Source organism: Pieris napi, chromosome 1 (genome assembly GCF_905475465.1).
Source record: "Pieris napi chromosome 1, ilPieNapi1.2, whole genome shotgun sequence".
Lineage (NCBI taxonomy): Eukaryota > Metazoa > Arthropoda > Insecta > Lepidoptera > Pieridae > Pieris > Pieris napi.
In genome coordinates, this window is record NC_062234.1 from 10,110,635 (window position 1) to 10,138,305 (window position 27,671).

A 27,671-nucleotide genomic window follows, 5' to 3' on the forward strand; every position below is an offset into this window, starting at 1 on the left:
GTAGGTATATCTTTAAATTTATATTTTTAGTTCTTGATAAATTGATTTTAGTAGTGAGACCGACCGCCTATTTACATCATGCCTTCCTTTAGTTTACTTTTATATTTTCTAATTTTTTATTATATTTTTAGTATTTTCTATGCTTAATATTTATATTCAATACGAAGTATTGCTTGTTTAATTTGATTTCCTAATTAACAAACAGTAAAAATAAAATATGTTTGGTTAATAAAATATTACATTTTAATTATATTATTAAGATTGATACTTGAAGTGTTTTCTCGCACATTTATTGTGCATTAAAAGTTATCAATTTTAATAAACATTCAATTAACATTAAGGTTAAAGATCGAACGGATTCAACATATATTCATAACTTTTACTTGTTATTATTTACTATAGTCATAATGATTTTAGAGACACGTGACATATCGTATAATATCCTTAATACTGGAATATCCCTTTGCATTCCGGTAAGATTGGAATGTATAACACCCTCCAAATTACCTTATACGTCAAATATTAACTTCCGTCTTCATTGACGTGAACCAGAAACGAGACGTAAAATTAATTATTGGAGGCCCTCACGTCAGAGAATTTGTTTTGAAAGAATATCTATAACGAATATTTAATTTGAACAAAATAGTTTTTTTATTGACTACGCGCAGTCATAAATCTGTCTAGCATTAACTATTTAAATATTTCCTTAATTTATATATTTTTTTTAATTGTCTCTATGTATGATGTATGATCAAAATATTATCTTTGGCTGATTATCATGAGATATATGGATGAAAATATCTTAATTCATTTTAACAGCTCCAAAACCCAATGGTTATCCATGTGTACCATCCGTATCGGCAACCGGATGGAGTCAACCACTGTGCGGCCGTCAACGGACATTGCTCTCATCTGTGCCTCCCCGCGCCCCGGATAGGGCCTAACTCCCCAAAAGTCTCCTGCGCCTGTCCCACAGGACTGCGTCTGCTACCGGACAATCAGATGTGTGTTGAAGACAGTAAGTATTCCGTTTCTTGCGTATATCGCGAATTTTTTACTCTAAATATATTGCAAGTTTACGCTTCATCGATTTTGTTGCCTGAAAATAACTAAATTAAGCTTTTAGTTGGTTGCTGAAAGCAAAAAAAAGAAAACGTGTATGTACTTATGGACACGCGTTAGAAGTTATACTTCTTTGGCGTAATAATTTTCTTTGGGACGGACGGGAGGGAGGTTTCCCTATTTGAATTGCATTTTTCTTGTCCATTTTAATAGTTACATCCAATTTACTAATCATGATATTTTACAATAATCACTATGTTTTAATCATATTGGAACGAGTTTTCTCGTATAGAAATCATTATTTTGGTTTAAATAAACACGACTCTGAAAAACACTACGCCATGACAGACAATGCAACCTTTGAATAGATATTCAGGCTGTCGGTTTTTTGTGACGGTATGCGCGTGCATCGTAAAAATTTACTCTCCTCATTTTTCCCTAACGCTAAAAGAAGTATAACTTCAAATAATCGGCTACAATTAAAGAGTACACGTGTTAGTGTTATAAGAATTTCTGTTCCAAGAAAAGGAAACAAACAAACTACAAAAATGTCGTATATCGAATGTTTGATTTATTGAAACCATGATACTACTAAGAAACCATATTATTTTATCAGTTCAACCACAACCACATCTTGTGGCCGAGTATAGTGTTACCTTTTTCGAAACCAAACCTACAGAGCCATCAAGCTTACCATGTAAATTCAATAGCAATTTCAATAGTGGGCTGACATGGGCGCAACAAACCATAACATACAGAGACAGATAATATTGCATCAAAATCTGTGTTAAGTTTGCTAAACTCATGTAAGTTGTCTCAGTGTGCAAGCAAGTGTGGGTAACGAGAGACTGGAATAAATAAAACAATATGGTTTTCGTTTCAGTTTGATTACAAATCCTAAATGTTTTTCCACTATAGAGCTCGAGACAGAGATCAAATGGCGGTTGCATATCTTCGAGAATGTTCTTTAGGTCGTTGATACACTAACAGGAATGATCAATTGAATGTGGTTAATAAAAAGGGCATTAATAATTCGTCAATGGCATGCTTTAAGTGATTGGTTGAAAACCAATTGAAAGTCGAACGTAGGCGACGAGCGTGTGCGTAATTATTTAATTATCTGGTCATTGTGGCCAATTGCTTGTCTCGCCAGTATAAAAAACCTAGTTTTAATATTCGTCGACATGTAAAAGCTTTTTGTTACATATAAAATCCTACACCAAAGAAAGAGGAAGATATCGGACATTTTTAATACGTATAACCACTAGATACAGACGTAGAAAGTATACATATTTTAACTGTAGGAATCGGGTGTTTACCAGTACAAAACGGACGGTTTGAATTTATAATGTGTTTTTTACGTTACCTTGAACGAATAAAGAAATAAATACTGATAGTTAAAGAAGAAAAATAAATGCTGCAATACAGCGAGGTAAAACTGCCAGCATTAAAGGTACACTGACACAGGAACCAAACTTTTAAATTTATTTTAGTTATCTATTCATAAATTTTTACATATTATTACAACTATGTAGTTTAAGAACATTGTAAGCAATCGGTGAAACGAAAGGTCATCAGACGAAATAATGATACTTACTACTACATATATATATATATATTTTTGTTGATAGACATACTTTCAACAATTATAAGGTGTAACTGTTGTAATTTATAGCTTTTGTGTTTTTCCATGTATTCGTTGTATGAGTAAGTTAATTAGAAACGTCGGTAAACATTAAATTATATAAATATTCCTACCATCCATGCTGCGCAAAATGTGGATTGACATATAAAGGAAAGGAAACCACTTAAGGAGATCTGTGTGACATATGCGTTTGTGGAATTTAAATTAGCAATACTGTATACTATGTCTGTTTATGAAATTTTATCTCAGGGATATTCGAATTGAAAATATGGAATCTTTTCTGTTGGCCTTGTGAATGTGCATTGATGTGCATGGATTTTTCTTTTGCGCACTAAACAGTCGCTCGTATCGTGAAGTAAATCGGCGAGGAAACAGGCTTAAGAGACCAAAAACGTAGCGTCACTGGTTTCTTTATCGAAGCTCCTTCTTTTTCTATCAAGACAGCTATAATAATTGGATATATAATGCTCAGAAACAATATTCGGTAACGAGCTACCTAATTTGTTTAGAGATTGGAGATTTTTCTTTCAAGAGTATGGATGAGCAAATATGGAGTCGATATACAGAGAGGAGTCATCGAAATATTATATTTCGAAAAAAATGAGTTTAGATGGGCCTTTGTGCAAACTCACGTAGGAATTATTAAGAATTTAATGACTCCTCACGCTAAGGCACGTTTGCGGTGCCTTCCAACGATATTGATATATTTCGTGATGCGATGCAATTTTACACAAAATCCAAGATGAGGTTTTAGTACTTCTGAAGCTTGGTAATGTTACCCAGCAGCACCGTAGTATATGGCCCAAACACACTCATGAAAATCATAGGTCATACTTAGATGGAAACAGCCTATGAGTAATACTTCACGGACAAAAATATTTAGTTCTAAGGCTTGCGTCATTACATTTGCATACTCTGATGGTCTTGTAAAATTCAATCCGTGGTTACTCATGCGCAACTCAAAACGTGACAAATTTGTGGGCGATTTCATTGGGCAATGTTAAAGATCCATAGTTGTTTTGCTCATAATATTAAGGATGTTAATAAAATAATATTGCGAGCAATGCGAGACGACGCAATGGCTTAGTTTAGAACGAAACATATTTAAATTTTTATTTCAAACAGTAAAGGATGATTCACGGTACACCGTGTTGCGACCGGGCCGGGCCTCGGCCGGGACACGGCCACCGTGCGCCGTCCTGGACAGTGATTCATGTTACACCGGGCTGTTTGGATGTAAGCACGCACGTGCTTGCACCACTATATCTGTTTTTGTCAGCTAGTGATTTCATCTGTCGATAGACTTGACGCTTAAGTAATTATGCAATTTTCACAATTTGAATTGGCAGCTATAGCAATTGCCATCGATGACGAAGTATTAGAAAAACGAAGCGAAAGTACTAAAAGAAGATGGGGTGTACTTCCAATCCAATCCTAGCGAAAGCGAGTAGCAGAAGGGGAATTTTCTTTACTTTACAAAGAATTAATAGAAGACGAGAGCAAGTTTTATGGTTATTTTAGAATATCTAAAGAATGCTTTACTTACTTACTTGAAAAATTAAAACCAGATCTAACCAAAAAATTACAAGATTTCAAAAGCCATATTTATCGTACATAGAATAAATTCAACCTCACTAAGATTTGACGTTGACTGCTCTGCGGGTGCCCGGGCGCCTACGTTCATGTTACGACGTGTCGGGGCCGGACCGTGCCGGAGCCGGGAAACAATACCCACCGACATTACAACGCCGTGCCCCGGCCGAGTCCCGGCGGCGCACGGTAAGGGCACGGCCGAGCCACGGTCAGGCATGAATTACTTCATACAAAAGTATATCATTAATGTTAGGCCGTGCCCCGGCCGGGGCACGGCCCGGTCGAGACACGGTGTAGCGTGAATCAGCATTTACTCTTCATTTTTTAATTTTATTTAATTAATACAGTAGGTTAAAAAAATGCGTGTCTTTTATACAAATGTTCATAAATACGTTTTTACTTTTTATTGACTCGGAATCTATTTGTGGAACATAAACAAATATAACGTAAATAAAATTTAGGTACTCTATACGTACGGTCTCTAGTACGTATTGAATAAAAAATGACGCAATCTTTAAAATACAAAAACATGTTTATTAATTTTTCTGGCGACACGTAATCCACCACGACACATGACGCCGATCGTACGATGGTCTCGTATGTCATTTACGGAAAATCACATTATCAATGAACAGTAGGTATATAAGATACTATACGTAGGTATGCTTACAATCTGTAAGTTCCCACATAATCGGCTCTTATCAAATTACTACTAATACAATTGTAAATAACTCTTGATTACTCATTGTTTCGTTGAAAACTTTATATAATTAAAGGTATTTAAATTGAGGAAGCTATAAGAAAACATTGCACTATTGAACAATTATTATATTTTGAAGTGATATTTACGAACAAATGTATAAAGTAACTTTACGACGGTAACTATTTTATTAAATTATACTAGTTTTTGCCAAAACTCCAACTTGGGACTTATGTGAATTAGGAAATTTATTAAACTCAATTATTATTTTATTTAGTACCCAAATAAATGTCAACTTAATTTATTTTTATATATTTATCTTGTGGGGATTACATTAATTTTCTTGTTAGTGTAGTTATGGTTGACAAATTTTTACAAGTCACAGGCACACGACACGGCCAAATTCGACCAATAGGGAACGTTTATTTTGAGTAAGGTGATGGTTAGGTGACGTCACGTCAGATCACGCCACCTTTCGGTTAACCAATCCTTGCGCGATCCGACTCGGCACACTTGCACATATTTTTACGTGCAGTCGACGTCATGTGTTCTTGCAATTTCGGAAGTCTTAGATTGAATTTATTGTTAGTTGTAAAAAGCTTCAACAATTACATATAAAGATATAAGTCGTATTTAATAATAATCTTGTATTTGACGTATACGGCTAAATAAACCAGTAAATTAATGTAAACCACATTAATATTTTTTTCTTAATATTAAACATCTTACCGGAAAAGGAATAAATTAAAACAATAGGTTGCGTGGAAGCTGGATCGAGTTCGGCATAGTTTTATTTAATGACAGTAAACGGCATGTAGCGTGGCGCTACGTCATAACGTCATAGACACGTTTAGTATCCCGCAGCGGCTCTGAATAGTTCCATCTCGTTCCTTCACGTTCAAATTAAAGTGCGATCTCACTCGTGTTTCTGACATTTCTAATTTCAATTTTCATTTCATTTTAGCTCAGGCTATTACTTGGATGTGTCGTCTTAACGCGGCTTCACCTTGTATTAAACGCCGGTAGTGAATAACAAACTGTGATAATTTACCTTTAATATTTCAAACCAGTATTATTGATAACTTCATCAATTAACCAAATTAAGCGTTTCATAAGGTTTTTATGTGATAAAATCTACAGATGCAATAAAACCCGATGTGGAGGTGCAAAATTCGTCTAGTGGTTTTGAAAAGATTTTAGAGGAAAATCCTGTTACCAGTGAGTATTTATCAACCCCTTGAAGTTCTTCAATCGACGTCCTTTAATTACTACTCTACTTGATTGGGTTAACGATTAAACTCGAAGCACTGCCGTTAAGCGAATAATGCATACCTATGAAGTTATGCAATTTCTCGACGTCGACGAGTTCGCGAAATAAATTTGACTATGTGCTTCAAGTTTAGTCCTTGGAATGCCTCGGTTAGTAATTGGTGAAATCGAAAATCATAACAGATAAGATAGTATATTATAAATTTGGGTATAAGGCGATTCTGTTACAGTATCCATTCATTGTTTACTAACGCTGTCCATAGTGAATGTTAGCAATTTTGAATATTATCTGTGTGTCTTCAATGTGGGTTGCTTGACTGATTTTCAGGGCATGCAAAGCATCTTGTATACAAACTGATGAATAGTGTTTCAAAGTGAGATAACACCTGGAGTATTTCTTCACATATGGTGAATATAAAAAGGGAAGGGCTTAACCTTCTCTTGAAGTTGGGGCGAGCAATTGTGGATTCTGAGGAAAGCACAGAGCCACCTGAAGAAGTCACTTTATCACCTGAAACTATTGAAGCAGAGCCAATGAAGGCATACTGGGAAAGTGATAAGGCTGACTACAATAAAAAAGACCAAAGATTTATAGACTTGTTCCTAAAAGACGTGTCCTTAGACAGGATACCTGATGCCACAGAGAAACCAGTCAAAGAATCTCGTTATAGTTATGAAACATTAAGTCTAGTTTATTTACCAGAGGCCTTGAAAAACTTTAATTCTCAGGGTAATGTATTAATATTTTTAAATTCAAATGTTAAATATAGAAGACACACAGATTTATATACTGGGTGCATGTGTGGAAACTTTGCTTTATGTGAAAACATTGTGATTAACTTTTCCATTCACATGGCTTCTTGGGAATTCTTTCCATTAGGGATGTCATTGTTCTTAATTATAAAATATAGCAATAAAAATTAGCTATTATATTATATTCAGCTTTTGATTAAGTTATTATCTTGATTTGACAATACAGAGGAAGTGGTCAACAATGTGTAATCACATTCTATTGTATAGGGTAAATTTTTGCAGGGAACTACTATCTACTGATCTTCCTGTTTCAGATTATTAAAGCTAAATAGATTGTACATTAATGGTTTTAAAGGTATATTTTAGTGTGACAATTAGAAGATATTTTGGTTAAGCTCATAGAACTTGGCAACAATTATTGACAATGGATGCAAATAGAACTACAGTTCATTATAAGCTGTTTAGTTATTTGTTATTTAAATTAAGTATTTGAAGAACATTTGCACATCAAATGGTTTTTATCACCTATGTAACATACCTACTTATTAGTTTTTTCTTGCTTTCTAATTATTTACTTACTTTATTTTTTGTTTCAAATATCATTAACCATGTGTGGTGAAGGTTTATTTTTTAATTGTATTATACCTATCTTGATCTCATTACAATTTTTTAAATTATATTTTTTGCCATAGTTGTTTTTACCTTAACATTTAAGTTGAAAAATAAAATGTAACTCGTTTATGAGTGTGATTATGTATTTTTATTGAGATCAAGAAGGTTTAATGTTTTTGTTTATCAATGTTTTGTTTTTGTTTTCCAGGTGTACCAGAAACTCCTAAGTCTGGTAGTGGAATCTCAACAAGCGGCCGCGATGCTGGCGTGGTTGCTGGCATTGTAGTTGCTGTTATTACTGGAATCATCATTATTGCTGCTTTGGTAAGTGCCATCAATATTTTTAATCAATATTCAGGTATTGCAGCAAATGACATTGACATTTTAATACGAATATTAAGAGACAATGAAATTTGCAAGTTAATTAAACCCAAAAACATCAATTAATGTTGACTATTTTTATTTCGGAATTCTTATATTTTAAAGTCCTGGCATTTCATAGGAAATGTTTGGCAGTCCCTGTCCTTGGTTTGGCTTATATAATTTATTATTAAGCTCAAGTTATATAGATGATAAAAGATGATTGCTCGAATGCCGGCTCTAGACTGTAACGTTACAAAAATAGCGTTGCGAAAGTTGTCACTAGGCATATACTTGCCATTCGAGGTTGGCAACCAGTATATTTTACCATTTTAATTCAGTATATGTTTTTTTTAATACAATTTTATTATTATACAATGACGAGTCGTCTAGCTTAAATGTAAGCAAGACATTTACGATCGCGTAAATGTTCTGTTTTTGCCAGCTTTTCTTGACAAATATACTTCTCTGTCTTCCTCTGGCAATCCTTTTTACTTATAATACCTTCCAAACTTATAATTCCTTACACTTATCTGATATAACATGTTAATTGTACATTAAAGTGTTTGAAATGACGTAGTATTTCAAAGCTGTAAGTACTTTCACAGAAAGTTCTAGATCTTTGACGTTTTTATATTCCAAAATCGTTCATCCTTGAACGTACACGTAATAACGTACCTATTGAGGTCATTACCAAACAATAGATGAATAATTGCTTGTAATTTGTGTTTGCTCTCAAATTTGAATTGTATCTTACTTGTTTATATCTAGTTGCCGATGGTAAGAAAGATTTTTTAAATATAAATGGTAAACGGCAAACGATTTGCGTTTCTAATTTTTTTCTTTGTAAGATTCTGCTTTCATTAAGTTATTGACCTTTTCCATATTATCTATCATTCCAATTTTTTAAATATTTACCCAGATATAATAAAACATACATCTGGTACTAGCCCACTGTCCGATAAAAAAAACATTAAATGTGACCTAATTTAAAAAGTTTCCATATCAACAGTAGATCAAAAATGATTAATTAATGTGTTCTTTGATATAATATGACAGTTTTAATTCCGACGTCTTGATTAATTATCAACAATCAATCATTATACTTCAAATGTATTTATAATGATTTGTTTACTTACGTTTTTTGTGCTATCAACACTTCCTTAATTATAATAATTTTAACTTTAATAATTAAAGTAATTTCACTTGATTTAATTACATTCTTATCATTTTTTAAAATTTTATACACTTCGTGTGTACTCGTATATTGCGCATTAAAATTATTACTCATTTAAATATCTTTATAGCTTTTATTATAAGATAATATTTTAACTGATAAAACATATCAGTATTAATATTACCCTGTATACCCTGTAATACGAATAGTAATATGTCTAATATGAATAAAACTCACTTTTGGTAAAGTCTAGAATCATTCGTGAATAATGATATATGATAAATGAGATATTATATTGGAAAAAAGCAAAAGGTTTAGATATAATATTATTATTTTTTTTACCAAAAAAGGTGAAGGTGATTCGATGCGTTTTTTTTATTGCAAGGTTATATAACAAACAAAATATTAACTTCATCTTTTATCTGTTTTCCAGATCGCTGTTGTAATGTACAGGCATTACGTTCATCGCAACGTGACTTCCATGAACTTCGATAATCCTGTATATCGTAAGACAACTGAGAATCAATTCGCACTAGAGCAGAATGGATATGCCCCCGGCAGCAAACTATACCCGAGTACGGTGGGCGAAGAGGTAAGAGCTCTCACTGCTATGGAGTGCACACTCAACATACAAAATAGCTTAAGATAAACCATAAGCCATATTAGAATTTTTTAATAACACCTGTCTCCTAAATTTTACTTCCTCTTTATAGTCGAAATTTAGGACGGCAATAAAGTTTCTATTTATTTTACTGTAGTGTTGACAACTTTTCTGACTATTATTTTGGCCGACTCAATGGTGCCACGGTCAGATAAGCTTGTGGCACGTGGTCTTTGGTATTGTACGATGAGAAAAACCCCTAATGAAATCTTTGTAAATATTAAGGACATTTTAAAGTTTGTGTATTTAGTATTAGAACAATTTAAGAAATCTATAGAAAAAACTTAGTATAAGGGCGATGTGTTGTGCCAACATTTTTACCGCATCAGTATTAAAATATAGTTGCCAAATGTAGTTGTAAATAGCTATGTGATAGGCTAATTGTTTTTTAACTGCCTATCTGTAGATGTAACTGCCAAATTTATTTTTCACGCGTTTCATTGCGAGGCCTAATACTGGTAAGTTTAGTCGCTGTAGAATATAATTTTAATATCTTTTTCGCTTAGTGGACATCAAATGTTGACATATTAACAGTATTTATTATAAGCTGTAGATATAGTAACAAAATGTTTGCCTTATAACCATTTACATGACATATTTTCTCTATCTATCTATCTGCAATTACACCTAGTATTGTGTATTTTAAATTTATCAGTGTGTTGTCTGGTTTCTTCGTTAGTACCTCATAAATACCCAAATATTCAAATCAACGTTGGCTACTGGTTAAGCATGCGGCTCTCAACTTATGTCTAAGTTTCGAACTCGGCTGCGAACCAATAGATTCTTTGTTCTTAGTGCGCAATTTTCTGGTACAGCAAAAGTGCACTAATCACGTACGTAATAAAAATGTCCAAATCCAGAAAGTGCAGTTCGCATTATTAATATTTCTCAAGTAATAAATGTGAATACTTATTTGTTTTATTCTTTCCAGGCCCAAGAACCGCTCAACTCTCCCGGCACAAATGAGTTCGTATAGCGTCCGTACTGGCAGCCAATATCTTAGTATATCGTTAGATGTGAAAAGAAAAAAACGGACGCGTTATATAGTGCAACCAGTGAATAGTGAATAGTGCGTGAACAAAGTTCTCTGAGGAAAATTATCGTAGGGAATTGGGAAAGTGGTTGCTATCGTTATATTAGAGTAATTTATTGCGTATTAATGAATTGTGCGTTTCATTGTCATCCATTATTATAAATGTGATAATTTTAACCGCCTCTGGGAAATTATTTGATGACATTTTTGTGGTTTATTTAATCCCAGGTATGTTTTTGATATTTTGTTTGATTAGAGAAAATATTTGCGCTCAATTCATCATGACATTACAATACATTAATATGTAGTGAAATTCGAAAAGCATATTTATATATTTTATCGATGGTTCGAATCTTAATGTATTTAATTTATAGAATGTACTTAGATGGTTATAATTTTATATCTTGTGCAGCTTTATACAGCTTATTTAAATTTTTTATAATCATTTAATTTATTACAAGGAATTGTTTACTACAGAGATATATTGTATATAATTATTTGATGGTTTGGTGATGTAAACAAATGTTTCGGCAGCAAATTCATATCACAATTCTGTTACTAAAGTGAAATAGTTTTAAGAAAAAAATTATTTGTTTACATTACCATTTTACCAGAGATTATGTAAAAGGCATAGATAATATAATGTGCCAATCCTAATAAAACCAAATGTTTTATATCTATTGAGCTTGCTTTCTATTTTCAAATTTTACCTATAAGTAGATTGTTTATTTAAATCGAAATTTTCTTATATCTTTCTAGAAAATTCCTGCCAAACCTCTTAGTTATTGTAACTATTAATGTAATTTAATTACATGGAAATCTTGCACATTTCGTATTATACGCCTAGCTCAATAAGTGTGGTCACTAAAATATGTAAATAATACCAATAAATATGTAAAATGTGTTAAAAGTTGATTTTATTTTACCTGTATTTTATGTCAAAAACTCAGTAGTTCTCGGAAGTCTTCTTTTTTAGTAACCATAATTTAAAAAAATATGACAGCCATAAGAACAATTTTAATAATTACTTCCACAAATAAAAGCCATAAAAATAATAATTACTTCTTATGACCATAAAGCTAGGTTGATCAGCCAAGCTTCCAATAGATTGTTATTTATGTTTAATAATCAACGACACGAATCAGGCTGATCATCTACACGCTTAAAAAATCAACAAACTGACAGAACTGATTTGGGGACTGATACCGACATGCACTGCATAATTAGGAATAAAATCTAACACGCAATATATAATTCGTTTTAAGCGTCGCTTATATCCTTAGGGCCATAAAAGGTTGCAGCGCCGTTGGTATGTATGTGAGTAACTTTACGGATAAAATTATAATGCAACAAAGAAAATTTAAATGCACTAAATAGAACAAAATAGCTCTAAAAGCTAATTTAGAAATAGCGACATCTAGTAGAGCACTACGTAACTACGAACCGATAATAACTGAAATGTTAGAGCCAGAGAAATTTCAGTTAGGTTGACAAATTATATCGGTAAATTTAATTTCTTTGGTACAGTTAGCGACATCTTGTAGCACTTATGAAATAAATGTCAGTACGCTAAGCTGACGTTGTTATTTGTTTGAACTCTAGATGACTCTGTGGTGAGCCGAAAAAATATATTTACTAAAATATTTAAGAAGTATCTTTAAAGAATAAGTCAGGTATCTTTGGATTAATTTATTAAAATATTAGGAACTCAAAGATTTGTAAAACTATTATAGACAGGACTTTATTTTCCACGTAATACAGATAAGATTAACGATACGATTTAACAGGTTCTATCAAATTAATTTAATTTATGTGTTCATGATAAGGATTTTCCAAAGAGAGACGTGTCGGGAGATTTCAGTCGATTTTATTAAATTTTGAGACAATCACCTCTCTCTTCATTATCACGCATGCATATTGTGTTTATTTCTTAAGAAATAAATGTACAACTTAGGTATGTGTAAGTACCTCGTAATTTGCTTAACCAAATAATAATACTATAATTCTAAAGTACAATTACAAATCCAATAAATATGCAAAGCTACCAGAACTAAATTATCACAAAAACAATTGAACCAAGAAATAGATTAGTGGAAAGAAACATACAAGATGAAAAAGTTAATATGGACTACCGCAAACGTGGCGGCCGTGGAAAAAAGATGGATCTTTGTGAATAATGTTCGGTCGCGAACTGTAGTAATGGACAGCACTAAATATTGCACCAAGGGAAAATAAATTACGCCACTTTTTCTCTCTCACAAAAAGTATTCTTCGTTCTCTCATTCAGTAGGTTTTGGAGCAGAAAAACTTTAATATGTTACGTAGACGGCCACTTGTGTAGGATGGAAACGGTCGAAGCCACTTATTGCAAAACCTTAGGTGTAATTTTTCAAAGTACATAATTGGTTACGAAAGTGTTTAATTGTACAATCATGTAACAACTCCGGGAAAATTAAGTAAAAATTAATACTGAAAAATGTTTTAATAGCATAATGAGGTGCTGCTAATGACAGTCAACACGATTTTTCATCATTAGACTTGTGACAACGATGGCTACCATATCGGAAAGTTTCAATATAAATTTTATCTGCCTAAGAATTTTTGGTGTGATATGGCCAGGCAAAAACTTAAGTATATACTTTAAATTCTATTCAGGCTTTTACATTTTCACAACATTAATAGTATATTACGTACTTCTCATATTAAACCTGTTCTATACGCCCAGAAATATCGAGTTATTGATTCGCGAAATATTATTCTGTTTTGCCGAAACATCGGCAGTCTCGAAGGCTGTCATGATTTTTCTTAACCAAAAACCTTTAGTGAGAGCTTTTCATATTCTCGACTGTGAACATTTCAAAGGCGAAGACGATAGAAGCAGAAAAATTGTAAGTCAATATATCGCCAAGTATAAAACTTATTGGAAATTTGTCGCGGTTTTGTCTCATATGTCGTATTTATGCAAAATCTTCATACAGATTGGCTATTGTTTCTATGGTCAAGTGGAATTGCCATTTTACAATTATTATTTTCTTCAAAAAGAGACTATTGATCGGTATTTTGTATTTTTGTGGCTATATCAGGCTTGCGGGATTTATGGACACATGTTATATAATATGAATGTAAATACATTAATAGCAGGATTATTTTTGATAGTCGTTGCCCAAGTAGAAATCCTTGACCATGAATTTAGGAGTTTAAAAGTTGATAATAGTAGCGAAGAAGTACAAGTTATAAAATTAAATAAATGTTTGAGACATTACGAAATCCTCTTACAGTAAGTATTGTAATATGATTTTTTAAATTAAATATTGTATAATAAATTGACTTGATTTATGTTATTAATTCTTGCTTAGGCAAACCTAGACATTATGGAAATATGACTTCTTTCCTTTATTAAAATATAAATGAAATTTTTATTATTGGTATACAATTTTCAAATATTTGGATTAAAACATAAATATAGCGAAACCTTCCTTTATTAGATTTAAATTTAATTATTTTTATTAATTATTAATAGTTAATGATGGTAATGATTTTAATCGCAATTCATTTGTTTCCATTAAATAGTTTACAAATTAAAACAGTCCCACTATTTTGTACCCACCGGAAAAATAACGGATTATTATTCACATTACTTTTTGTACAAATTAAACTAAAATGATGTGCAACGGTGATGTAGTATGGTCTCGAGTACGTGTACATAATACCAAAATTAATTAATCGTTTCAGATATTCAAATGAGGTTCAAGATATAACAAGCGTTACTATGTTTGTTCAGTTCACTGTGGCTTCAGGATCCATTTGTGCAATATTATGCAGCCTTTTATTGGTAGATTTATTTTCACAAAATCTTGTATACTCAATATTTATTTCATTAATAATTCTTTGTGTTAATAATCGTAGTTTTCATACATAGCAAGTGTCCAAGCGTTCAAACGTCAAATAAGAATTAACTTAGAATTACATTTTCTTGTTCCAAATCCAAATGTGAATTATGCCACAATTCGCAGTTATGAAGTGGAAAAGTTTTGAATTTTTCGGTAATATTATGATGTCACCAATTTGAGGCGGACAATTTATAAAACAAAATAATAAACCGGTAGACCGTGAGAAGTTTGATCGATATTTATATATTTTTTTCATTTTCAGCCTAAAACATTTGGTGAACTTATGTCATTATTACTTTTCATGTCTACTTATGCGTTTGTGGTGATTCTGGAGATTTTTATTCCTTCTTATCTTGGAACACAGCTCCGCCATAAAGTAAGTATCCGCAAATTTAATCATATACCCTATACGATACCATAATAACTAAAACTGCTAAATGTTTTAATATGATAATAACATTTGTAAACAGAATATTTAAATATTTCGTTTGTTAAAATCTAGTACTTTATAACTGGGTAGCTGTCTTAAACAAATAATTAAAAATTGTATAATTACACTGTAAATTAAGTATTCATTAATTATCTGTATAATTGTGCTCACCCTTCAATAAATAGTGACACATTGACTTAGTTAATACGGAAAAAATTACCCATTAAAATGCTAAATCACGATATAGAAGTTTCCTACGATTTAAGCATATAGTTGGGATCGTACAATAAAAAACAAGTGAAAGAGTAAAGGGACGACGCTGGCGCATTTATCTTAAACATTATTGTTAAATTATATTTGACGCTACAAGATATAACTGTATTTTATTATTGTTTTAATGTTTCTTCTAGAGTCAAAAGCTAGTCAACGCAGCTTACTGCTCGGAGTGGATAGCTAGATCAGAAAGCTTTAAGCGAAGCCTTAAGCTTTTCATGTTACGGGCCAACATTCCCATCCACTTCAGCGGATGTGGACTTTTTCCTTTAACCCTGGATACGTTTACTTCGGTATACTAAAACCTATTGATTTTTAACAAAACTTATTAAAACGACGAATTGATTCGTATACGACCATAGCATAATATTAACAATTTATTTTTTCAGATTATGAAAAGCGCATATTCATTTTTCACGTTAGTGAGAAATTTTCAGAATCACGAAAAATAGTTGACGATGTTATCTTGCAGCATATCTTCTTAATACGCACATAAGTTTTAGAAGTTATCAACATTTATTTTCTATAATTAATTAGGTTCAAGTCAAAATTTCTTATTTTGTCAATATTTGTTGTATTTAATTACGTTATTATCCGATATAAAGAAGGCATTTTAAAAGAAACACAACCATTATGTGACGTTAAAATCTTTAATGAACATCTGTTATTGATTAAATATTACAACAAATAATACATGACAAATTAAATATAATTTAATCTTTGTTACATTAATTTCATCGCTTAATGATACAATTGTGTTAATACATTGAATCATGTCAAAAATTAAAATCCTATGTTAAATATTATTTTAAAGCATATTGTTGCACTTGCTGCGTTTTACCAAATAAAGTATTCATTGTTCTCTCATTATCTAAATGTAAAATAATTTTTTGATATGTTATGTAGACCACCACTTAGGCAACGGACAAAGCTACTTATTACAAAGTCTTTGGTATAATTTGTCTGAATAATAATTGGATCATCAAAGTGTTTAATTTTATAATTACACGTGTCGTTACTCAAAAAAAACGTAACTATTTAATTAAACTAAGGTATTGTTAAGGAGAACTCCATGCTTCTTTATCATTAGACAACTAGCAAACATGGCTAGCATATCTGATACTTTCAATATAAATTTTATATGCTTAAAATTTTTTGGCGTTCCATGGCCGGGTAAAACTTCCAGCCTATACTATAAATACTACTCAGGCATTTATATATTGGTATCATTGATATTATATTATTTGCTTATCATCCTAAACCTGTTCTATACGCCTAGAAATATTGAATTATTGGTTCGTGAAGTGTTATTCTGTTTTTCGGAAACAGTTGCAGCTGCAAAGGTGGTAATGATTTTTCTCAAGCGAAAAACTATAGTGAGAGCTTTTTGTATCCTCAACTGTAAATTCTTCAAAGGCGAGGACGAAAGCCAACAGTTAGTCTCCAAATACATCGTTAAGTATAAAACATACTGGAAGTTTAATGCGATCATGTCAAACAGTGCATTTTTTGCAAAAATCTTCGTACATATCATTTCTTATATCGTCTACGGAAAAATTGAATTGCCTTTTTATAATTATTATTTCCTGGAAAAGAAGACTATATCTCGGTATTTTGCAATTCTATGGTTTTATCAGGCTTGGGGAATTTACGGACACATGATGTACAATATCAATATAGATTCATTAATAGCAGGACTGATCTTAAAAATAATAGCACAAATAAGAATTGTAGACCATGAACTAAGAAAGTTAAAGTCACATAGTGTCGAGGGAGATCAACTAGTAAAATTGAACAAGTGTTTGAGACATTACGATATGGTATTGCAGTAAGTATGATTTTTATTTTTGTAATATTATTTCTACGTGTATCACTTGAGATCTACATACATTCAAAATCTCATACAAAAGTTGAGAATTATGTAATTATAAATTGGTTTTAATGTTCAAATGTTTATTTCTCCAACAATTTAAGTATTTATTAAAAGTCTTTTTTAGATTCTCCAAAGAGGTGCAGAGTATCATTAGCGTAACTATGTTTATTCAGTTCAGCGTGGCTTCGGGATCTATTTGTGCAATCTTATGCAGCCTTATATTTGTAAATATTTTTTGTAATAAATAATTAATTTTTTGACATAAATACAAGGGTTATACGATGATATAACATACAACATATGTACAATTCTAAATTATAATACGCGTATCATATGTAACTAAGTTACTGTTTTTTTTTTAAATATAAAATGTCGTGATGTTAAGCGTCCTTTGCAGAGACTAAGAAACAAAAGAAATAATCAAACAATACTTTTTGTCTATATATAACGCGATCAGAAAATAGTTTTCATCATTCAAATTTGTAGCATAATAATCGTTCCATAAAAAGCAGAAAACTTAACCAATGGGTTCATTGATGGCTTTATTGGTAATTAATGTTCTCTTTCAAGGCCTTTTTAACGGTTTTCAATTTTTCAGACAAAAACGTTTGGTGCGCTCATGTCTATGCTACTTTATATGTCACCTTATGCATTTGTGATGATACTACAAATATTTGTACCAGCTTATCTAGGCACGCAACTGCGCTATAGAGTAAGTATAATCATTTAAATTATATTTGCTTAGTTACACAAAATATTCTTTAATACTAAGTTTATTATGAATTAGATATTTTAAATAAAGAGCAGTGTTTGGCTACAGCGTGCGACTCTCATCCCTTAGGTTGTAGGTTCGATCCCCGGCTGTGCACCAACTTTCTTTCAATGTGCGCATTTAACATTCACTCGAACGGCGAAGAAAAACATCGTGAGGAAACCGGACTGCCTTAGACCTAAAAAGTCGACGGCGTGTGTCAGGCAAAAGAGGCTGATCACCTACTTGCCTATTAGAATGAAAAATTATCATGAAACAGGTACAGAAATGTGAGGCCTAAAAAGGTTGTAGGCCATTGATTTATTTATTATAAATGAAAGAGATATTGTTAGTAAAGATGGGTCATAATATTGTGATACAGAATTATTTAAAAAAACATACCAACAATATTTTATATAAAATACTAGCTGACCGGGCAAACGTCGTTTTGCCATGTATATCATTTATAATAAAAAAATATGGGTTGATCGTAGAGGGGTGAAACAAGTAGGGGTTGTATGTATTTTTTAATGCTGTATCATAAAAAAATAGAAATTAAAAATTTTGTCTAAAAAATAAAAAATAAAATTTAGGGGTGGACTACCCCTAACATTTAGGGGGATGAAAAATAGATGTTGGCTGATTCTCATAGATACCGGATAAGCACAAAAAATTTCATCAAAATCGGTCGAGCCGTTTCGGAGGAGTATGGCAACGAAAACAGTGACACGAGAATTTTATATATTAGATGGTACACAAGAACAGAGTGTCTTCCCCTTATATAGTAATATGTGCTTTTAATGCGCTTGATTATAAGACCAATATCCGCAAAACTAATTCATAACATATCATAAAAAAAGAAAATTTAATGGGCGTTGCCTCCATAGCTTATCCGTAACGCGCATTGCATATAACTGATGACCGCATTTAAAATTAATTTACAATGCTTTGGAGGCCTTTGAAAAATTATTCGTATAATAAAATGTCTTAAATATTTTTAGCTATTGCATAGATTTTATCGCGGGCTTTGAGCGCGGCGACCGAATCAAGAAATTCCGTAACTAAATAAACCTAACACACGAGCGGGACAGAACGCATACTGCGTCTCACATCGGTTTAGCGTGATCGGATAGGCGTGTTAGTCTGGTAGATTGAATTAATATCAAAGAAAAAAATACTGCATAAAATAAATAAATAATTATATTGCATAAGTTTATAAAACAATGCTATGCAATAGCTTTACCACGGCAGTCCCCGAGTGCCACACTTATTTTTTTTCTTGTAGAGTCAAGATCTAGTCAACGCAGCTTACTGCTCGGAGTGGATAGCTAGATCAGAAAGTTTCAAGCGTAGCCTTAAACTTTTCATGTTACGGACCAACACTCCTATCGTCTTCAGCGGATGTGGACTTTTTCCATTAACTTTGGATACGTTTACTTCGGTAAAACTTATTTAATTTTAAGAAAACTTAATATAATTGACATTTATATGTAAAATTATAATAAAATATACATTTACGAAATATTATAATTTGTTTTTCAGATTTTGAAAACCGCATATTCATTTTTCACGGTAGTGAGAAATGTTCAAAGTCCCAAAAAGTAATATTTTTAATGAATATTATTTGTGTTTGTTATTATAATATATAAGTGCGTCATCGTCTATAATAACAATATTTCTGTCCGTATGTATGTAACGTAATTGCATTAAACTTCAATGACACCTATTCAAATAAAAGAAGAATCTAGAAATCACCACTTCACAGTTATTATTTTGTAATAACATTATATTGCATAGGTTACGGAACGATAATAATCGAGACCTAAGTTAAATTACTGAATAGTAAAAATAAAATTTGTTCTCTTCACTTGCCAGTTAACTTTAACTCTTTGTACAAAGTTCATTAACCTCATTGATTGTTACGACATAATAAAACTGACGTTAATTAAGTCGCTTACAATATTTAAGTCATTCAAATATTAAACTCCTGCTTCCCAAAGGAATTGTTTTATTTAAATATCTTAGGTTATATCATTTCGTATTTTACTTTTGCAGCCCGAAGGCATTTTCATCATATTTTATTAATTTTCATAGCGTTCCGACGCACCGAATGCATTTAATCAGAGGGTTGTAACTTTTGCGGCGGGGCCTTGAGGCAGAACAGTAATCTCCAAGGGCCGTGGTGAATATTATTATGTACCTATTACAGTACCCATTGTTGATAGAGGGCGGAAATGATGAGTGTAAACGAAATTCTATGATGCTTTGGACATTTATGTTAATAATGCTTTTGAGCAACGTTGTCGAATCATACCTACTAATTGATTTCTTTTATGAAAATTGTAACTCGGTTTTTTATCCTTCCGACTACGAAATAATAACGACATTATTTAAATAAAAATCTATTCATTAAATATCTATCTATCTTCTATCTATATCTATATATAAATGAATTGTTGTTCGTTAGTCTCGCTAAAACTCCAGAACGGTTGGACCGATTTGGCTAATAATGATCTTGATATATTTGTGGAAGATCAGGGAAGGTTTAAACGGTATGAAACATAAATAATAATTAAATAAACATACTAAAAATGATAATTGAATTTTCCAATAAAAACTGTTCTTAGTTGGGAAATTTGACGTCTTTTTAGAAATAAAAAATTGTCATATGGTGTTCATTTATTTGTAGATGCTTTTAGAAATATGTATTTCATAGTATTACTTTTATATACATACTCTTTGGTCTGTTTTAAAAGTTTTGACACAATTAATATATGTTGGTGAAACAAAGTTCACGGGGTCATCTAGTAGCTAATATAATTCTAACATAATATAGTTGTCAGTCTCCCATAATACTTTTACTACTATGATAACGTGCCCTATAATTTTTCAGTAATTACGGATTTAGTTTCTTCATAACATCATTGTTCAAAGGCTCTTTTAAAGGTAAACGAGTACGGCAATTAGGCTCCATAAATAAGATATTACATTAATGAAACTTTACATTCTGACAAAACTAGGCAATTAAACAAAGAGCAAGTGTACAAAAGGCGTTTTATGAAAGCAGTTTTCCAGGGCTAATTTGCGAGATTTTCCTTGCATTTCACGTTGCGAAGAAACACTTGAGTTTCCTACAAAGGATTTAAAAAATCCGTGCATTATAAGTTAGTCGTATGAGTAGGCGCGCTCATGCGGCTCCGCGCGTTGGTGCATTAATGCCTTATACAACTTAATGCAAGCCTGCACGGCCTCTTGTGCCTTAACGAGACCAAAGATTATGAATTCCCGTCTAAGCAGGCTGGTGTATGCATGCATGCGACTGCATATAGCATACATTGACATGCAGACTTACCGCTTACCTTCAATAGGGATATAAATATTGAGGTCCTAATAAACTCGGAATTCGTTAGCAACTACAATGGTACATATACTGAAAGAACTAGATTGGAGATTGAACTAGAGAACGAAATTGGGTAACGCCGTTAAATAATGTCGTAATTATTTGAACCGGTTAGAGAGTGCCAATTCCAGCCAATTATTGGAAATAAGCTTAACAGGGATAAAGGGAATTAAATATTTAATCAGACCGAATAATAAGTTAAATTAGAAAAGAAATGTACCTCGGACAACGCAAAGCCAATTGTATTATATTTATTTTGTTTCAATGAGTTTCTATTTTGACACTTTACAATTCTTGATGGCGTTTGGAAGAAGCGGTGACAACAGTCTGTTAACTTTTTTCTTGTACCGAATTATTGTCTATGCCTTAAATAAAAATTTGTTCATTCTTTTAAAAAATACTACCCATAAAGACTCGGGTGCAATAATAAATTATCTGTTTTAGTAGTATTTTTTATTCTATGGCTGTACGTTACTCTATGTGAAGCCGTTGGCTAAAAGTCTGAAAGGCTTTGGTTTGAAAATCTAGAGCTACTTGCAGCGTGCACTCACCTTTTAAAAGCTATAGAATTATTTATTGTATAACGTGCAATCTTCGTCGTGATCACATTTTATAATCATTTTTAGTGTATGGTTTATGTCTAATATTTTAATAAATAATTGTAATATTAAAATTACTTTAAAGGTTAGATTTTAATATTAGAAACTATGGTGAATATATTACAAAGTGTTTTAATTAACACGTTATTTTCATATTACGCATAATTTAATGAAACTCTCTGAGTTTTTTCTTCTCTAGTAGTCTCTTAAAAATGTTTTTTCTTTATTGCATATACTTGCTAATATGAAAAGTTGTTTTATATAATAAAACCGAAATATGTTAAACTCTTTGATCTATAAATAAATGTAGCCCAGACACATATTTCTATATTTTTACTATAGGCTTTTCAGTACGTACTAAAGAGACCTGCATACAAATGATCCAACTGTACTAAGTCCCAGTAAAGCCGTACATGATTTATACACATTTTGAAACTATAACTACACAAAAAATGCAATCTTTAAACTTGAAAATCCGATTAGATTAATAATTTGAATATTGAAGATTCAAAAAGATTATTAGACGAACCTTTTTCGTAATAAGATTTCCAATTTGACTAGATTATACGCAGCTCGTATAAGCCTACAAGGAGTCTAAATCCCTAGGTTCTTGTCTAAATCAAGTAAGGACAGAATCACAATTCACAGCAGAATTGCTAACGGTACAATGGAACCAAATTATACAGAAGGGAATTAATCAGGTAGCTTGTGCAAAGGATTAAAGGTATTTCTATGTGCTCTTAATTATTGGAATATAAAATGTCTTTGTTTACGTAAGTTAATACTAATAAACACTTTTACACCACTTATATTAACATAAAAATAGGTAATGATGAAAATTAGTTATGATAGCTTAAAGATAACAGCGGTTTCTTTCAGACAAATAGAAAACAAATGCATAGATACGTGAATTTATTACAATATTTTGAACTCGACATTTGCGTCTAAAGCAAAACTATTATTTCTCCTTAAATAAAACCTTCGGGTACGTGCGTTAACTACTTAACCATAGAGGTGAGTTTTATGGCTAATATTTTATAACATTTTTTATAAATAATAGATAAAAAAGAAGCTTCAACACAGAATGCACGTTGAATATTAATTAAATCTAGATTCTTTATATTTTTTATGAATATAAGCCTTTTATATTTATTATTAAACCTCTTCTCTGTTCAGTCATTTAAAGCAATAAATCTAGATCTAGGTGATATTGAAGATGGCAAATGTAGGTCAGGTATTGCGATGGAATTCAGATTCTGGTTAATGCGCATAGACATTATGGCTACCTACTTTTTATTACTCTAATATCGAAGAGCTTATTTAACCAACCATCTATCCGTGACACGCAAAAAATATAATTATTATTTTATTTGTGATTGAAGGTAAATAGTTACTTTAAGTAGCAAACTTTTTCAAACTTACTCTTTCGTATTTCCTGTACATTAATTCACTTAGTTCCTTTTTGGATGCACATCCGCGATTTATATACGCTGCTTTAGCCCGTCCCAGTACTACGGAGAATACTATTCACTTCCAAGTACATTAGGTGTACTGTAGCATTCTCAAGTACATTAGGACTGTTATTTGACTAAATAGTGACGTGTTATGGCTAAGTGCAATGCGCATTAGATGCGGCGCCTGCGGATATCCGTCAGACAACACTAGAGCTTTCAAAAATGCAAACACATATTACCGAAAATGACGTCAAACACAGATGTTTCGTTTCCAGCTCGTTTCTTATTTGTAAGCTCTTATAGGTTTGAAGGTTGTTTATCAATAATTTGTTATGAAAACACTTTTCCTCATGTTAGCTTAATAGTAACATGGTACGTACATTACTAACATAGATTTTATGTTCATTGTTATTAATACTGTAATACATTCTATATTCATGTAAAATGTTATTGTTAGTGTAGTGAGGAAGTGAAGGAAGTTACTATGATAATATATATACATACATTATTCTCGAATATATCACATCTTACTCAGTGAAAACGAACATAATACTTTGTAAATTTTGTCTAATGAAGATCAAAACTTCTTATCTCAAATCCTCTCACATGTCTCTATTATTGATAATGATTTTACAGCCCTGCGATTCTGTAACTCACTTTTCGAACTCACACAGGCATTCTAATAAACAATAAACTACAAGCTCCCACCTTTTCAGAATGCCAAATCATAAAATGACTGCTTCACGACTGATTTCAGAGCGACCGCCGATGCGAAAACCGCTTTGTGAGTTCGAAAAGTGAGTTACAGAATCGCAGGCCAGGAAAGAGATCCGCCTTCTTTGCCCAAGACAATTCGTCTATTCTTGGGCTTAAGCCGCTAAGATTTGTTCGATCACTAAACGAACAAGAGTTATTTGCGCAAAGACGGAAACATCAATGCTGGTCAGGGCACATACACACGACCTCATGGTTAACATAGGAGGCCAATACTGTTCATACTATTTTATGTAATAATAAACCAGTGTACAGGTGTAAACTCATTTCCAGACGAATGCATACAGGTGTTAAGTTTTAATTGCTAGATAGTCGGGCTTTGCGGGGAAAATCAGCGCCCCTTCAGAGCTAAATGGATTTATTACCCTTACCGTTTCACATGGACGCTGGTAATTACTCTTATTTTACAGGAAAATTGTTTATTGTTAGTTGGAAAATGGATTGCGCTGAAACTTTTATTGTTTCCAACCATTGTTGATTACGCTATTCGTCAAAAGATTTTATCGTTTTATTGGCTCGGTATAAACTGATTGTTCAGCTTTGTTCCAGTTGTTCATGTCTTTTGAAATACTAATGTGTTGGAAAAATAACTTTTAGAAGTTCAATATGTTTATTCATGTAGGTCACTTTTGAAAGTGTTAATCACCATAGATATTTTACGATTTAAAAAAAATTTAATACGCCAATCTAACCCGACTAACGGTTTTATATTCATGTTACGATGATCAATAAATAAAAAAACGACAAAGACAGAGGAAAATGTGTGAGCGAAGAGTTGGAAACAGTATCTGGAACTTACTGAACGGACAATTTTTTTTTCACTAATAGTTAAAGCTAGATTATTCTACCTGACAGACAATATTTGAGTGTATCTGTTTCCACGAGAACAAATTATCGCTAATAATCACTAAGCTATTTAAATTACCTTACCCTGTTCTATTATACCATTATATACTATATTAATTATTACAATAGCTATAAATACCAAGAAGAAAATGTCAAAACTAATTGTAGTTTCCATCATAACCGTAATAAAGAAAAGTAGCTACTAGGTTCTAAAAAATCTTATGGGGAAATTACATAGGTAGTTTGAATAATATTTCTCACGAAGTAAATAGTGTAAATAAATCAAACAATATTGAGCCCTGATAACTTTTTGCCCTATTTTAGATGAAACAATGCAAATAAAATAAAACAGTTTTATACAAACGTTTTTTAAGATAATAAAATGTCTCAAAGTCAACCTTCAAGTAATTCATAGAAAGAACACTCCAACCATAACATATGTAAAGCTTCGTTTAAAGTGAACAGAAGCTCACGGTTTGCCTTCCATTTAAATAACCTAATCCAGGTACGTTGATGTTGCGGTCAGTAATCAGTCGACAGTAAGGCCCCGTAGGATTTAGTTTCAATCACGGGCGGCGACCGCGCGCGTGATTAATGCATACTAAAGAGTACACTCTCTTTTAGATAACCTTTCTAGTTCACTCGTTGATAGAAAGGTTTTATTGATTAAAAGGCTATCGAGGCTTTGATGTAAAGGAATTATTATAATATGAGGTTTTATGTTGAGTGTCGAATTGTCTAGATCTCTCCGTAAAATTCTAGTAAAAAGTAAACACAGCTGTGTCTTATAAAGAAGCTCATACATCAGAGTCATAGATTAAAATCATTTATGTAAAAACGTATACAGTTGTATGTCTTTGATTATATTTACAGTTAAGAGCGGCGACGAGAAAATAAATATATTATACATAAAAAAATTATATCGTGGAAATATCACCACAATGATGATTTTAGAATTAAAAGTAAAATAAATCAGTGGCGCTACAACCTCTTTAGGACTGGGCCTCAGATTTCTGAATCTGTTTCTTGCTCATATGTCAATCTATTAGGCAAGTAGGTGATCCGCGTCCTGTGCCTGACACACACCTTCGACTTTTTGCGTCTAAGGCAAGCCGGTTTCCTCACGATGATGTGTCCATTGAGAAAGTCCATTGGTGCACAGCCGGGGATCGAACCTACGACCTCAGGGACGAGAGTCGCACGCAGAAGCCACTAGGCCAACACTTTATTTAAAATCTTTAATTTAAAACCTACCTATTAAAGAGTATAGTTGTATGTTTAACTTAAGCAAATATTAGTAATTTAAAAGATTATACTAATTGATTATAAAACGCAACTCTACAGCAAAGTTGCGTGCCTAGATAAGCTGGTACAAATATTTGTAGTATCATCACAAAGAATTAACACATAATAAATATCCACATTTACAATCCGCTTTTCAAAAATTACCTATAATCACGTAGTTAACATATAAAGTGTGTGGGAATAATTTTGCTTCGCGCTCCGACCAAGCCTATGGAGAAAATTTCAAACTTTAGTTGCTTTAATTTTCCGGACTGCAGTGTGCTACAATGAGTCATAGCCCGCAGCCATCATTACGTTAGGTATGAGCCGAGCCTCATTCACTCTCGAGCAAACTTCATAGCGATGCGTTACTATTCGGGATATTAAAAGTCCTGCGTTTTATACTTTATTCTTGTGCTTCTCTTATTCTGAACAAATGAGTTGATTAAATGAAAAGCTTTTCAGCTCTTTGTTGCATACAATTTAAAGAGAGAAGAGGTCATGAGATAATAGTGCAGTAGTGCATTGCTAAAATTATTAATAATTTATGTATTAAAACTAATTAAGCAGTGAGTTTTTTATCAGGAGATCGTTCCTGGTTGTGCATCTAAAGGCTTTATGTCGTAGAGTATAAGAACAGTATGGTAAATCGGCATGTCGTAAACGCAAAAATCTATGACATATCAGGGTTGAAGGTGAGCGTTTTAGATGAAACTATATTACGATTGGTCTGAGTATTTCATCTAAGAATTTCTTCACACATTACCTTTTACCTATATACATACTCATTACCATTAACAAAGTTAAATATCGGCTTAATTTCAATAACTTAACCAGAAATTACATATCACTGATTATTAAATGAAACTAGTTTTTGAGACCTCCTTTTAAATAAAATGGATGTTTGAGACCCAATCCAGTTTGACAGCAATATTTTAATGAATACAACTAACTAATAGTAGGTATATTTCATAGAAAGCCCCATATGTAGCTTTTCTAGTAATTTCCGAACCTAAATCCTTTTCCCCAAGGCTGTAATTATTTTAACGAGTATAGCAAGTGACTATTTCTTTAATCACACGCTTGTTGAAGGCAGAATTAATTCATCGAGGTTAAAACGCCTGTATTTTATAGGGTATTTTATGCCATAAAATGTTACACGCATATACTAACAAATATTACTGATATATTTGTCACTTGTTTATGGTTCACAAATAAACAATGATAATTTG

At 32.1% G+C, this 27,671-nt stretch overlaps 3 protein-coding genes across 12 annotated transcripts in view; all 3 read left to right on the forward strand.

The window, feature by feature from the left end:
* Positions 1 to 11,775, forward strand: part of LOC125051582 (very low-density lipoprotein receptor-like) — a 158,694-nt gene extending 146,919 nt beyond the window's left edge. For 5 of the 10 annotated variants that reach the window (XM_047652013.1, XM_047652004.1, XM_047652043.1 and 2 more), the window contains 5 exons: positions 820 to 1,018; positions 6,141 to 6,218; positions 7,843 to 7,958; positions 9,605 to 9,763; positions 10,764 to 11,775. In XM_047652013.1, the coding sequence (XP_047507969.1) occupies positions 820 to 1,018; positions 6,141 to 6,218; positions 7,843 to 7,958; positions 9,605 to 9,763; positions 10,764 to 10,808 (597 nt within the window). In that variant the 3' untranslated portion in view covers positions 10,809 to 11,775. Of the gene's footprint in view, positions 1 to 819; positions 1,019 to 6,140; positions 6,219 to 6,597; positions 6,798 to 7,842; positions 7,959 to 9,604; positions 10,291 to 10,763 lie in introns of those variants that run through there. The other 5 variants (XM_047652025.1, XM_047652060.1, XM_047652079.1 and 2 more) reach the window with 3 other exon arrangements.
* A 1,488-nt stretch (positions 11,776 to 13,263) lies between these two features.
* LOC125053816 (odorant receptor 42a-like) lies at positions 13,264 to 15,970 on the forward strand. The gene is made up of 5 exons (XM_047655388.1): positions 13,264 to 14,142; positions 14,598 to 14,697; positions 15,018 to 15,131; positions 15,596 to 15,751; positions 15,848 to 15,970. Exons 1-5 carry the CDS (start codon positions 13,415 to 13,417, stop codon positions 15,908 to 15,910), a joined length of 1,161 nt encoding a protein of 386 aa, XP_047511344.1. The 5' UTR covers positions 13,264 to 13,414; the 3' UTR covers positions 15,911 to 15,970.
* A 541-nt stretch (positions 15,971 to 16,511) lies between these two features.
* Positions 16,512 to 19,761, forward strand: LOC125053823 (odorant receptor Or2-like). Its single transcript, XM_047655400.1, has 5 exons — positions 16,512 to 17,286; positions 17,456 to 17,555; positions 17,930 to 18,043; positions 19,368 to 19,523; positions 19,625 to 19,761. The coding sequence occupies exons 1-5, from the start codon at positions 16,562 to 16,564 to the stop codon at positions 19,685 to 19,687; spliced, it is 1,158 nt and encodes a 385-aa protein (XP_047511356.1). The 5' UTR covers positions 16,512 to 16,561; the 3' UTR covers positions 19,688 to 19,761.
* Positions 19,762 to 27,671: the final 7,910 nt, after the last annotated feature.